We start from the raw sequence: 15,782 nt of genomic DNA on the forward strand, positions 1-15,782 counted from the left end.
AGCCGTAGTGGAGGCAGCCGGTGTGTTGTGACTGTTTTTCATGTCTGTCCTCATGTCCAAAATCTCATCTTTTTGGGAGGCAGCAAGTGAACTGCATGTCATGTGATAAGAACCGACCAATCAGCTCTGCTTCTCCTACAGCGACATTCAGTGCTTGTCGGTGTTGTATCAAATCCCGGTCTCCTGTCCAGATGTTCCTCTCCTACTGTTTCCCATGGAGCTCTGTCCCCAGATGTAGAATGTGTTGTATAGAAGAGAAACACACATTTCAGGACCACTGACTTGTATCATCAGAACAGACGTGTCCTGTGATTCATATTTAATAGAGGAGGGACAATACCTGACAGTAATCATTTCAGTTATCAGTATGGTAGAGGCTAAAAACAGACTATTTCCATGAAGACTGGGAAACACAGTTTTGTTTTAATTAATGTTACAAAACACGAGTAACTCTTGGCCATTTTCATTTTGTAACAGTAGCTCTCAGAGGAAAAAAGGTTGGAGACCCCTGATTTAGAGCATGGCTGTGCTGGCACAGACTCGTCACCATGAGCTCCAATCTGCAGCTCTTAAACCAGTGTGGACAGGAAGTTCTTTTAAAGGGATACTTCACCCAAAATATTATATAGATAAATACCCCCATACTGCTCGTCCTACTGACCTAAGTGTCCTGAAGCTGCGACAGGAAAAAGTTGTTTGGAAAAAATGAATTTGATATCTGTTTTTAGCCTTGTTGTAGCAGTAGCTCCCAGTGGCTCTGCCGCATGTGCGAGATTTGCTGCGAGATGTTCTTCCGTGTTTACATCATACATCCAATGGTTTACAACGATGAGCGAACATCTCGCAGCAAATCTCGCGCATGTGCACAAACATCAACAGAGCCACTGGGAGCTACTGCTACAACAACAACTCCAAACCCTTCCTTGGCATGACAGTGAGTAGAAAATTGGTGAATTATCGATTTTGAGTGAAGTATCCCTTTAAGTGCAGAACTTTGTGATACTTGGGCTAACCCCTTTTGAGGATAATCAGACTCCTAATCAGATTTAAATACAGTACAATGTTGTAGAACTCTTCACCAGGGATGAGACATCAGTAATCAGATATCAGTAAAATGTTTATTTGTCTTTCCTTTAATTCCGTTTTCCTCTTTCAGGTTTGCATTTGCAGGAGACAGAAGATAATGAGGCAGTGGTTTCCACGGTAATAGACCTCCACAAACTGATAACAACCAAACATCTACCAACCGTGCAGGGCTGGGTTCAGGTCAGTAACTGCACGGAGCTCCCATCTGTTACCATGGTACCACATGTTCACGTGGAAGCATGTGGTGGTAGAACAGTCTGAACAGTAAAATATTGATACACTGAAATAATAAATAATACTGTATCAATAATGATTTTTTACTCACAATATATATATTATTAGTCTATTTAGGGGACATTGTGCAATGACATTAATCATTTACAGAAAACGAAAAGATGGTTGCACCAGATTTAGCTCACAGCTCATTTCTATCTGCAGTCCCAACATGTAACATATAACAAACAGACAAGAAACGCAGACCACAAACTACTATACAAGAGTGATACACAAACAGACAGTAGACAGCACATAGACACAAAAACAACAGTTTCCACATCTAAAAAGACCTGATCAAGTGCAACACACCTGAGAGAGCTGAGGTGTACCCTATCCTATATAATCAATGGAGAGAAAAGCTAAGTCTTACAAGATACAAATATACATAAAACATTTAAAATTTCCACAATTCATATTCCATAAGATTTTAAGATAATTTCATGGATTGGGTGCATTGTGTTTTCACACTACATTTATGAGCCTCTGCGCACAGTGAAATTCTTTGACCGGTGCAAGACAGACTCATGTTTTCATTCATCAAGAATTAAAGTCAGAGGTTCAAAGACGATCACATACCGTCGTAGTTCCCACCATAAACGGCGATTCGGCGGCGTTATTCTCATGACAGATGCAAATTAGCTTAAAGCTACAATCTGGTATAGTGCATCAAATGGCAACATTTATGTTTTAACTGTACATTGTCCCTTTTAAATAAATTAAAATTGAATTGAATGACTCGCCACGAAACCGAAAGTAAAGAAACGCTGGTCGGCTCGACCAGCATTTCCACCACCACTAATAATAACAAAATAACCATAGAGACAAAACCATATATTTATCGAAAATGGGCCCATTAACAAATGTGGGTAACGTAGATTCATCCGCATTAATATGAGACTTTTTTATAACCAAATAGAAACTCCTCGTTGTCCCTTTAAATAATGAGAGAAATTTAAATAGTTTGATCTGCTTTTCAGGGTTTCAGGCAGCTTGTTCCATTCTTTGATGGCTGTCCATGAAAAGACAGATTGTGCAAAGGAGGAGTGTCGCATGGGGATAATGCAGTCACCCCTGGATACTGATCTTGAGACTCTAATTGTCGACTCGGAGCGGAGCTGTACACAATTTTTCAGAGGGGGAGGGGCTGCGTTGTGTATTATCTTCTGAACCAGTCGAATATTACAGAATTTGATTAGGTTGTCAAAACTCAAGAACTTATATTTAGAGAGTATGCTGCAGTGATGGTAATACCGTGGTTTCCTGTCCAGGATCTTCAGAGCTTGCCCGTAGAGTGATCTTACAGTGTTTAATACAGTTTTATTTGCCTGTGACCAAGATGATATACAATACTGGATGTAGGATAGAATCATCGCATTTAGATATGTCTTTGCAGCATCTGTTGTCAACGAGTGTCTAATATGGCGAAAGTTGGCAATATTACATTTTAAAATATGACACATGTTTTTAGTATGCTTTTATCGTATTGTTGTACACACCCCTGCTAACCAATGTGTGTGTGTGTGTGTGTGTGTCCAGGTCTTCACTAAGGCCGGAGCAGACCAGCAGCTACTGAGGAGAGCACTGGATCTGAAGAGTTCTCTGGAAGCTGCACTGCAGAAACACAAAGAGCTTCACATCGACTACAAGACCAGGCGGCGCAGAGTGGTGAGTTCCTCTCTGTTTCACAGCTCAGGGGAGAGTTTGGTCCCAGTTGAAATAACCAGTGGTAACACAAAGCACCTCCTGTATCCCTCAACTGACTGTCTGAAATGAATAGCACAGACATGTTGTATTTGATGGGTTTAAAATGACATGACGGACATATCACTGTAATCAGCTGTTACCAAAGTGCTCTGAATTGATAAACACTTCCTGTGTGGACAAAGAGATACAGTATATTGTCCCTGTTGTCACAGCCTAGTGTTGTGCAAAGCTTCAGCATTTGAACTCTAACGGATGAACTGTCATCTGTTCATGTCACAACAATACAGCACTACATACAGTACAGCACAAGCGTCTGTGCTGTATTTGGACACTCTTTTCTATACTGTCTTAAAGGTATAACATGTAGAAATTCCCCCCATCTAGCGGTGCGGTTGCATATCTGAACGTATTCTTGATGTTGCATTCACGTGAAATGGGGCAGACGTCAGACAGACAACAGACGCTGCATGTAACAGGATAAACAAGCATCGATGTAAACAAGTGTTCCACCAGCACGAGGCAAAACAATACAGGTGTGACGATATGTTGTCATGGTGATGTGGTATTGTTTACCTGACCCACGTTTTACCCATAGACTAAAAAGAATGGACGTAGCACCTGTGACGTCACCCATTGGTTGTGGGGAGTCGTTTTTGTGACTCAAATATGGCGGCCTGAACAGCGCCATGTTGGATTGGCCGGCCGAGAACCCGCCCACTGGCCTCGAAGCAGCTGTCTCCGGACCGCTCCGGACCTGTCACTCAACGTTTCCGCGCCCTAATTGGCCAGTTTTAACCTAATAACAGTAAAACGGTAGAGTTAAAAAAAAATTCACCCCCCTCAGAGTGTGTGCGGGGGTAGAAACTATCGATTGAGACAAAAAAACCGTTCTGACACCAGGCTTTTAACATGTTTATTGAGGATGTAAAATCGGCGATTTTAACATGGGGGTCTATGGAGAATGCTGCTGTCTGACACCAGCCCCCAGAGGAATCCGAGGGGATTGCAGTTTTTTGAACGCGGAAGTGACTTCACTTCTCAGTCCGACAACTGCCCCCTTGGTTTTACCGTCTTTCTCTGGTGGAGTAAAATGACATCCGGTTGGTTTGCCGACGGCCGTCTGCCTGACTGCACCTGAATGCAACACCAGTGCCTCCGTCCTTCCTCACACTACACAGTGGTGACAGTTTTAACAGGCCGAGCCCACAGCTCCGCTGAGTTTCCATGGTTACCTACGGTCACGCTGCCACTCAACGTAAAAAATGGCGATGCAACATGGCCGCCTCGGTTCGGTGCGTCACCCACTTATGTATTTGTAACGACTTGTAACAACTCATTCTAAGGAACGAGGAAGCTTTCATTTGTATGCAGGTGTGATTCCACTTCAGTAAAATACGTATTTATGAAAGACATATTTGATTTTTGCAAATAAAAAGCCAAATAAGTTACATACTGGGGCTTTAAAGGTCCAGTGTGTAATAATTGACAAGGTTTATTGGCAAAATCTGATTATACTACCTGTGAATATATTTGAATAAGTGTATAATCACTATAAAATAAAATTTGTTCGGTATTCATAGCCTTATAATTCTTCTTGTATGTAGCAAGGGTCTTGCTTTAGAGAGTGTCACCATCTTGTGCTGCCATGTTTGTACAGCAGTCCAAATGGAAAAGACTCATATCACCACAATGTCATATGTCAGAGGAATTGTGTAGCTTGGAAAGAACCCGGCTCCTTTCAGAGGTTTTTGGATTCAATCTGAGGTCAAATGAAGTCATGTAGAGTTGAATGTGTTTCATGAGTTTTTAAACACCCTCAGGAAGAAGGAAGTGCTATGTAGCTACATGTGTTTCCATGTCAGTAGTTAGTTGCTGTTAGTATGGAACAAGGCCAGCAGGTGGCAGCAGCCTACAGCACATCACAGGTTGAGCAACATGGCTACAACACACAGACTGAAGCTGGACTGGGTCTTTATTATTCAATCAAAAAAAAAAAAAACATTTTCAATTAAAGAAAAAAAGTGTTTGAATGCAAAAAAAAAAAAAAATTGAGATCCCCCAAAATGCATTTGAACACTTTTTTTTTTTTTTTTTTTTTTTAACCCTAACCCTTTCTGAAAATATTTTTTTTGATTGAAGTGATATTGTTTGGGGATTGAATAATAAAGACACAAATGTCCTATCCATACCATGGCCCAAACACAAAAAAGATTACTTCAAGAAATATATTTTCTCTCACTTTAATCACAAAACCTTTTCAATCAAAGAAAAAAAGGTGTTCAAATGCAATTTTTCATTCAAACACTTTTTTTCTTTGATTGAAAATGTTGTTTTTTTTGTTTTGAAATATATTTTTTGATTGAATAATAATTTGACACGCCTCTGTACTGTGATGGAGCATCTTCATAGGTGTATTTATAACTGTCTATATTGACTCCATCAGCCTGGACAGGCAGACCACACGTCTGATTGGTTTGTTCTAACTGAATATTTCTCTAGTGGAGCAACACTGAAGCACGCATCAGAGCGAGTGACAGTCTTATATTGTGGAAAAATCAAATATACGAGGAAATCCTAAACTGGATCTTTGTCAGCTACAGAAGACTCAAACAGACTTAACCCACTCTAGGTGAGGCTGCAGCCAATGGATGTGTGGCCATTTCCACATCCAGGTGTCACATTGTACATTCCTGCAGTGTCTTCAGACAGCGAGACCCTTCACTACCTCACCTAAACCCTTTGTGTAGTGGCTTTCATTTTATTGGACAAAACCAGTCAGTAATCCATCCTGGCAGAGAGTAGACACATGTTTGCAAATGTCTTAAAATTGAAAACCATCTCTCATCCACGCCATCTAGTGACCACAGATAGAACTGCATCCCATTCCACAACATACACTTTGAAATTGAACCTATACACGTTTGCGCAAAACAACATGTCGGCCATGTCACTTCATATAGTGTGTGAGGCTAATATAATGTACACCATCTGCAATGCATGCCGAAAATGATCAGTGCTGGCTGTGGCTGAGCCGGTCACACTCTGAGATGATCGGTACCGGTGGCTAAACAAACATGATACATGGGAGGGGTGAGGTGGTGTGGCTCAGCCATGTCGCAGAATGCATCAGACACAAAGAGAAAAAAAAAGCTGGAGTGCAAAGGGGGAGAATGTTCACATTTATTCACTTTAAAGGGATAGTTCACCCAAAATTCAAATTTCACTCATTATCTACTCACCCTCATGTCGACTAAGAGCTGTGAGAATTTTCAGAGTCCTCCGTCCCTTCTCTGAGTTACGGGGGGGGGTCTGCGCAGCAGTATTTGTCCATAATGGTTGTCAATGGATACCAACTTTCTTTGTCCAAAAAGACACACCAAAAAACATCCAAATACCTCCATGCTGCTCGTCTGTAATGTCCCTCTGGTATTGAAGCCCCGACATAAGAAATCGTTCCGCCGGGAAGAGCAGTGAACTGAGACACTGGGAGCTTCTGCTACAAACAAGCTTAAAATATAGACTTATTTAATTTTTTTCCGTAAAGTTTCTCATGTCGGGGCTTCAATACAAGAGGGACATTACAGACAAGCAGTGTGGAGGTATTTGGATGTTTTTTGGTGTGTCTTTTTGGACAAAGAAAGTTGGTATCCATTGACAACCATTATATGCACAAATACTGCTGCGCGGACCCCCCCGTAACTCAGAGAAGGAACGGAGGACTCTGAAAATTCTCACAGCTCTTAGTTGACATGAGGGTGAGTAGATAATGAGTGAAATTTGAATTTTGGGTGAACTATCCCTTTAATACTACTAATGCGGCCCAGGCCTCCACAGCTGATATGTCTGTATCAAGCTCAGCGTTGTCACTCAGCTGCTTGTTTGAGCTCCACCTGGAAATGGAGGCACAGACCAGACCACACCGCTGGCGTCTCATGAAAGTTACTTTACTGCTAATTAGAGGAAACACCGGTGCTGAGATATCTTTAAGTGATGCTTTGTGCATTCTCATGGTGCTGAGGCTCAGAACAAAGAGAATCCAGAGGCATCTCCTGCAGGCTGCGGCTTCCACTTTTTAAAGGACCAATGAAAAGGGGCTGCTTTATGAGTTGGAAAAAAAAAAGACATAAAAGTTGTAGCGTGTAAATCCATCTTTAGCTGAACAGAGCAGCAGAGTGACAGTGACAGAGCGCCGGGCGTCTCGCTCTGCGTGGTTATCACTGTCAGGGACCAGTTTGCTGCACCAGCAGGCCCAGCACTGCGATAACCACACAACTTACAGCCCCTTTATCATAATTAGCTTTTCCTTTTTAGCCTTAAAAGGCCTTCCATTACTGGGTCCCTCTCTATCGGGCTGCTTACACGCCGATTGGTTTGTGTCTCAACAGGCCTGTGAAGAAAGTCTCCTAGAACTGGGGAGCTGAGAATAGGAGGGCAGTGTGGAAGATAGAGAGGGGAGAAAGCATCCACGTTTTAGAGCTGTGTTGAAAATAGAAATGCACAGGGGTGTTTTTATTCATTGTTCAGTCTGTGGCTCTCAATATATAAATGCTCGGTGAGTTGTTGATCCGACTGTACCATCACGTGGTTTGGATTTAGTTTTTAAAAGCGACAGTATTAGCTGAGAGCAGCTGATCTAAGTGGTGACCCTGCCTCATTATGAGCCTGGTAATCAGCTCTGATCTCTGGTCAGCCTGACCAGTCCTGGAGATGTCACCTGTGCGGGTTGCACTTTGATGATGTTGTGGGTAAAATCTCAGTGTTAAAGGGATAGTTCACTCAAAATTGAAATTTCATTATCTACTCCCCCTCATGTGGACTAAGGGCTGGGAGAAGTTTCAGAGTCCTCCGTGGCTTCTCTGAGTTACAGGGGGTCTCGGCGTAGCAGTGCATGTCCATATAACGGTTGCAAATGGATACCACTTTTCTTCGTAACAAAAAGACACACCAAAAAACATCCAAATACCTCCATGCTGCTCGTATGTAATGTCCGTCTTGTATTGAAGCCCCGGAATGCGAAATTGTCCCGAAAAAAATTAAATAAGTCTATATTTCAAGCTTGTTTTGTAGTGGAAGCTTCTCTTCCTGGTTAGTCCAAATCTCGCGAGATTTGTGCCGGCATCAGACGAGCAGCATGGAGGTATTTGGATGTTTTTTGGTGTGTCTTTTTGTTACGAAGACAGTTGGTATCCATTTGCAACCGTTATATGGACATGCACTGCTACGCCGAGACCCCCTGTAACAATTTGAATTTTGGGTGAACTATTCTTTTAATGATCAGGCTGAATTGAGTGTTTTTGACACTTGTGGCTAATCAAAGCCAATGTAGATTTCATTTCATTCTTTATTTGTTCCTTTCATGAAAGTGTACAGTACAATACACTATGATGATAGACACATCTATAGACCCTTTCAGAGAGTGTAAACAAAGACAGGTGTGGCTCATTAGAAAACGCTCTGGTACACTAAATGGAATGGAGCCTTAATTAGTATCCTTGGTAACACCTGTATTTTATACTCTCTGAAACGGTGTATACATTCAAATCAACACTTTATCATGATTGGAAAAGAGCAGTAAGAAGAATATATATATTTTTTTTTATGGCTGCCCCTAACTTAAACTCAGAGAATGTTTCAGTTTAATTTATTTGACAAGGGACAATGTACATTAATAAAACATTGTAAAAAACAAATGTAAATGCTAGAAAAGCTAGTTTTCATCGCCAGTCCCTCTGCCTGATGATAAAAGGCAACCTTAAAAAAAAAAGCAACAATGAGGTAAAATACCAAAGACATATTAATAAATATACATTTGTAGGACAACACACACATTTGTGATAGCACCAAAATACCAGAGACACATTCAGTTCACAATACAATATGCAATACATGTTATATTAGATGGTCTGTCACTTCCAGTCACCTGCACCCTCATCTACACCCTTGATGATGTGTCAACAAAATAACAACCCATACAGTATAAGTTAATTTACAAGCCAAAACAACTCTAAATTAAACATCCAGTAAAATTCCCAAAGCATATTTTCTCATTTGTTTCTCTTTATCCATTTTTTAAAATGAAAAATATCCATTCAACCCTTCAAATCTTTCTGTTGAGAATTCCAAAAATTGTACTTACTTGGGTGATCCGATCAACTACATTCAGCCACATGAATGATTCTAACTGCTCTTTTCTGCACTAAACATAATGTGTTACCCCACAGTTCTACATATCACTAAAATAAGGCAGTATAATTGAACAGCACAATATTCTTGTTGTATTTATCTCGTGAACCTGTTTCTGATGACTTCATCTGGAGAAGCAGAACCAGAGTTCAGACTATTGATTTACAGGGTTCCTACAGCTTAAGCCAACTTAAATTTAAGACTTTTTAAGACTTTTTTAAAGCCACTTGAAATGAAATTTAAGACCGACTTCACAATAAACACAAATGCAAAAAAAAAAAAAAAACCGTCACCACATCTATTACATAGGGTTAGGGACAATTTTACCCACTTTCCTATGTGGTCCAAGGTAAAGTGACTGCTACATGAATGATTGGGGGGGGAAAACAGATTTGGGAGCTGGTGGCGGTAAGAAATTTAGCAGTGACGGCCGCCACTAACTTCTCTATGTCAGAATGTTACCAATTATTTTGAGATTTGAGACTAATTATAATCATAAAATCCCACTTACCAAGTGTTAACATTTTTAAGACCTTTGAAAAATTGATTTAAGACATTTTAATGCCAATTAAGGCCTTGTTTTTAGATTAATGAATTCAATGCCTTGTAAGACTTTTTAAGGATCCGTATTTAGTTATTTTATTGGGTTGAACTTATTCATTTAAAAGATGAAGTGATGTGTGCACCACATTTAGCAGAAGCCACTTTCCATCTGGTGTCCTCACATAAAACAAAGGACTGCCAGCTTGATATTGTACATTGTGTGATGCTGTTCTAATAGAAGGACAGAAATACTATTTATCAGGTATAAAAATCTGATTCTCGACATATTCAGTAGCAATAAATCACAGTTCACTCACCAGATCCTTTGACTTTTGTCACTGGATGGAGTTCCCTTAGTGTCTCAGTGATAGTGGTTGATTTCTGGTGTTTGGAGTGAGATGTGAAAAAACTGGGGAGAAATGAGTGGACTGTTTTTTATTGTTGTTGTTGTAAAACAGATAAAATCCAGTTCTCTATGACATGATTATTGGAAATGATTAAAATTGTAACATGAACTAAAATACAATATCCAGATCGTCACATTTTCAAAAAGGTAAACCGTGGTGGAAGGACCAGTCTACAGATCATATTGTCTAGATGTTTTTTTGAAATCCTGACTCATACAAAGTGTGAAAAAAAAAAATCACAATATGATTTTCAGCTCTAGTTTGCAGTGTTGTGATATAGTATTTAGTGGAACTTTCTTCTGTCTTCGATCAAGTGGAAGCTTTCTGTTGCAACTTTTAAATATAGTTTCTTCAAGCAGCTGCTGTAGGAATATCCAGCCCGATGAATCTGTCTGGAGCAGTTTTCAATCCAGCCCGTGACCGGAGAACCTGTATGAATCTGTGCAGAGCTGCTGACAGAAAGCATAGGCGTGTGTTTATAGAAGGATGAGACGTGCAGACTTATTAGAACATATCTATTTTTAAGAGTGTATTCAGTCACTCTGGGCTCCATTCAAACAGGCCCAGGCCTTGTTTACTGCTGATAACCCATCTTATCACAGCACAATGGATGTGGCCGCCTGTTTCTCACTGGAGATAAACAAAGAAAGACTATCCCTCTATTTCTCTCCTCTAACACTCCCTCTTTTGTACTCTGTCTCTCTCTCCCTTATGTTTTTTCTCTTGCACTAGTTGTCTTTATTTCTCTCCTTCATTCTCTTTATACTCAATTATTCCCTCATTAATGCATGTGGTGCATAAAACAATAGAAATGTGGATATTAAAGGAGTGGAATAAAACAGAGGTATCCTCCACAGTTAACAGGATTTGAAGCTTATTGAGGTCCGAGTCCATGTCTTCATTGATTAGCAGCTCTAGGTTCTATATTACTACTGTGTCTGTATCAAAGCCTCAGACCACAGAGAGACTCAGCCTTAAAGAGAAACTATGCAGGATTAAATATGCTACATTTAGGCATAGTTCAACATTTTGGCAAATTCGCCTATGCCATAATCCCTAGAGTCATAGGGGTCGGTTAATTCCCTTTTAATTGTCGGTGCATGTTGTTTTGCGATCCGCGGGGCAGAGACGCTAGCTGCTCAGCGAAACACAATCCAACAACTCCAAAACGCTCTCATGAACAAGTTGTGACCTGCACATTCACCACGCTATGAAATAATAACTTAACATTATGAGACAAAGTTGTTTTTGAGGCAAAAGTTTAGCCGGAACTACATTCCAGACACAGCTGCTGGGCGGAGTGATTTCAAAAACACAAGAAGTTCCAAGTATCTGCTTCATGTGTCGTAATGTTACGTGACATTGACTTTGTCGAGTGTAATGGCACAGAATACATGATCGTACAATAAAGATTGGTCGTCCCCAAAAAAAAAAAAAAAAAAAAAAATATATATATATATATTATTTTTTTTTAATTAAAAAAAAAAAAAAAATTCTCATATGAGAATCGATTTTTAAAAATTGCCAGCAAAAAAAAATCACGATTAATATAAAAATCGATTTTTTTGGCCCAGCCCTAGTTTCCATACCTTCAGATTAATCACAGTTCATCACAGAGTTTGTGTCTTAAAACATTTAAAAGGCACACACACAGACACACACACATACACACATGTTTTCAGACAGGTCGTGTCCTCCCTGAGTATTCAGGGGCCCGGGGTAATCTGGGCCTGGCGCTAGGTGAGAATGTATAATAATGCCTATAATAAGCGTTTTAAACACAGATTGAGACAGGCTGGGAGGGGGAAGTGAACTAGATAGTTGAGAATAAGCTCATTGACAGGGAAAGGTTGGGAAAGCTCTGGACTGGCTAATAGACCTGCCACGCTAGGTTAGTGAAATAAAGATGTCACCTTATACATCATATAAGCTGACTGCTCCCCAGAGACGAAGGGCGCGTCTCTGTGTGAGGGTGGGGACGGGGACGGGGACGGGGGGTTGGAGTGGTATAATAGGGTGAAGCAGCAGAGGAACGACTGTGGTGGAGGGGGGGGGGTTGGGAGAGGAAAGCTTTTTTGTCATTAGTCTGGGATCCCTGGGGATCCAGGGTGTGTAGTAATGAATAGCAGTGCAAGGTGGTAATAGAGATTTGGGATGTTGTGGCAAATCAAGCTGTGAATAGGTCAGAGTCCCGTGGAAGCTTGAGGCCTAATTAGTTTGTAAATATGTTGGAATCAATCAGAGGCAGCTGACCTGCCGTTACAACCCCGTTTCTGAAAATAATGTCTTCAGCAGGCCGGTGATGGAGGCTCACACAAGACCAGGACAGGGACCAGAACCAGTCAGTCCTGCTCTGGATCCTCCATCCAGAACCTGCATCCAAGTTGGTTTTCAAAAAGCTTGATCGATAACTGCTGCAGCTGGAGCTTCTTTCACGAAGACAGCTGATACAAGACCACAACTACATTTTTTCCAACCTTTGACTGTTGACATTACTTAAACAGCCACCCCCCTCTATGAGATAGAATCCACCACTTTCCGGAGAATGACGCTGGGTGTCGCCATGACACTCCATTCCACCGTTACTGTATTGTTGATAGCATAGACTGGTTGATAGACATTGGCCGTGATGACTTTATTTATAATCATCACCTAATTTTAATGAGAACAATACGGACGAGGTTATAGCTTTCTGTCACATTTTCACGTCACTATATCACCGTTGCGACTACTCTGATGTTTATGAAGTCTATAAAACGATTTGTTGAACAAACATTTTAGATTAGCTGGGCTAACGTTGACCGTTAGCTGTTAGCCATTAGCAGTGTCAATAAACAATAACTCAATAAACGGCCCATGAAATTTTTTTTTTTTCCAGCGGATATCCTAGTTCCAACATGATTGAGTTAACTAGAGTAGTTTCGTGTCGTGTCCGACAACGGGAGGGTTTTAACAGCTGACGTCCTGATGAGTTTGCTGCTGCCGTTAGCTGTCAGCAGCAGCAAAGCTAACAACTACGATAACCATGACTAATTACAAAAACGTGCACACAGAAATAGTAATGTTTGTTCAATAATTTGTTTTATAGACTTAACAAACATCAGATTTAGTCAAAACGGTTTTGGCAGCCCGGAGCCCCCACATTTGGTACCTACACCGGTGGCTAACGCTACCAGTTAGCTGCTCGCTAGAATGCTACTAAAACCCACTTCCGTTGTGGTGTGACGCAATGGATCATGGGAAAATAAAGTGGTGGATAGAGTAGAATCCTTTATTGTCAATGTCAACATTGTCACCAACATTCACTGTGAAAATCAGTTTTAGCAGCTCCACATGGCAGCAAGACAGTAAACAGTAAAAACACAAGACATAAATAAAAAAAACAGTACAAAACAATGATATAGATAGATAAAGTGAACCTTACCTGAAGCTCAACCTGTTCAGGAGAAAATGAGCCAACTCAGAGGTCACATCTGTCAGTCCAGCTCTTTGCTTTCTGACATTGGCTGTGTTAAGAGTGGACACGAACACACAGGACAAACCCAAACAGACGTTGTTCTCGTAGAAGAACACACTGGCTGTAGCGCTGTTGGACATAACATGTTTTCTGAGTCCCTGATGACATGTCATGGTTGTTGTTCTGTCCCCATCTTCTCAAATGTTAAATGTTGCCTAAAAGAAGCCATTCAGGAGATTTAATACAACCAACAGTGTCCAACACTGGTCAGCAACACACAAATAAACAATGTATCACATGGATCAATACAATAAAAACACCATTAATACTTATCACTCATGAACACATGTCTTGCAAACTGTGAAGTCACTGAGCCAGGAACCCTGGAAGAGCCTTTGTTGGTCTCTGTAGATAAATGGACGTTGAGATGTTAATGACTTCATATCAACGACCTCATCAACCACATGATGTCAGGCTGGAGCGGTCTACAACTATCTTGTTCTTGCAGCATCTCTACATGTCTGGGATTAAAAGCAGGACAGGTCCTGCACCTTTTTCATTTAAAGTTATTAGGGCTCCACCAATATGGATTTTTTGGGGGCTGATGCTGTTGTCAATATTATGGAATAAAAAAAAATCCAATAATTGATATATTGGCAGATTAAATTTTTACATAAAAAATAAAATAAAACAAAAAGCTGTTTTTGATCCTTTAAATATAGCTTAAACACTTGTTACAAAGATAGAGATTGAAGCGAGAACATTTGACTATTTTCAAATACTTTTATTGTCAAACATTGTTGTGTGGGGCGAGCTGCATATGAACAATGCTAACAATAGGTAGATGGATAAGCAACGTATGTATAACAAGTTATTGGGTATGATATCTAGGGATTGTGCTTGACAGTAAGTTTAAGTGGGACAAGTGGACTGATCAAATCTGCACCAAGTCTCCACAAAGAATGTTCCACCTAAAGAAACTTCTTTCTTTTAACATCGGCGTCTGTCAGCCAACTTTTGGCCAATAGACAATTATTCTCAAAGGGCGATATTCGGAGAATTAATTAGCCGGGCCCTAAAAATGATTGCACGTTTAATACAACCTCACACTGTCCCAGTCATGTTAACCCATCACATCAGAAGGCGTTGCAGTGTTTGGAGTGTGATCTCTTCTGATCATTCTATCATTTATCTAATAGTTAACCTCTCAGCTACCTGTAATGTTTCTAGTTCGGTAAATACAGAGACTGCTTGATGAAAAACTGTCCCTGAAGGCAATGTGCATCAGCGGTTTTGCATGAATTTCCCTCTAAAACAACTCTGTCTGGTAACGTTCTGTTATTATCTCATAGCGTGGTGAATGTGTAGGTCACAACTTGTCCACCAGAGCTTTGTGGAGTTGATGGATTGTGTATTTGATGAGTTTGATGAGGAAAACCAAGAAATCCCATGAGCCTCCGTAGCGTAGCTCTGAGCAGCTCACGGCTCTGCTCCGCCGTTCTAAAAATAGCTTGCACTGACAATTAAAGGTAACGAACCTACTGCTATGACTATGGGGATTATGGCAATGGGCCAATTTGCCAAAATGTTGAACTATCCCTTTAAACCTCCTCCACATTTTACCGTGGTATACCGTATTAGCTTGGCCAAAAAATCATGTTGTACAGCTCACACGGAGTCACCAAGATGCCAGCCTACCAAACAGCCTACCAAACACCACATGAGAATACTGAAACAACAACAAAACATGTACAGTACATTAAAGGGATAGTTCAACATTTTGGCAAATTGGCCCATTGCCATAATCCCTATAGTCATAGCAGTAGGTTTGTTACCTTTAATTGTCGGTGCAAGCTATTTTTAGAACGGCAGAGCAGAGCCGTGAGCTGCTCAGAGCTATGCTACAGAGGCTAATGGGATTTCTTAGTTTCCCTCATCAAACTCATCAAATACACAATCCAACAACTCCACAACGCTCTGGTGGACAAGTTGTGAGCTGCACATTCACCACGCTATGAGATAATAACACAACGTTACCAGACAGAGTTGTTTTAGAGGGAAATTCATGCAAAACCGCTGATGCGCGTTGCCTTCAGGGACTGTTTTTCAGCAAGCAGACCCTGTAT

The 15,782-nt window shown here is 40.7% G+C and overlaps 1 protein-coding gene across 1 annotated transcript in view; it reads left to right on the plus strand.

Annotated features, from left to right (window-relative positions):
- Nucleotides 1–15,782, plus strand: part of uvssa (UV-stimulated scaffold protein A) — a 57,256-nt gene that overhangs the window by 7,889 nt on the left and 33,585 nt on the right. The window contains exons 7-8 of the mRNA XM_083980118.1: nucleotides 1,157–1,266; nucleotides 2,899–3,027. Of these exons, the coding sequence (XP_083836244.1) occupies nucleotides 1,157–1,266; nucleotides 2,899–3,027 (239 nt within the window). The remainder of the gene's footprint in view (nucleotides 1–1,156; nucleotides 1,267–2,898; nucleotides 3,028–15,782) is intronic.

This window comes from Trachurus trachurus (genome assembly GCF_905171665.1).
Source record: "Trachurus trachurus genome assembly, chromosome: 10".
Classification (NCBI taxonomy): domain Eukaryota; kingdom Metazoa; phylum Chordata; class Actinopteri; order Carangiformes; family Carangidae; genus Trachurus; species Trachurus trachurus.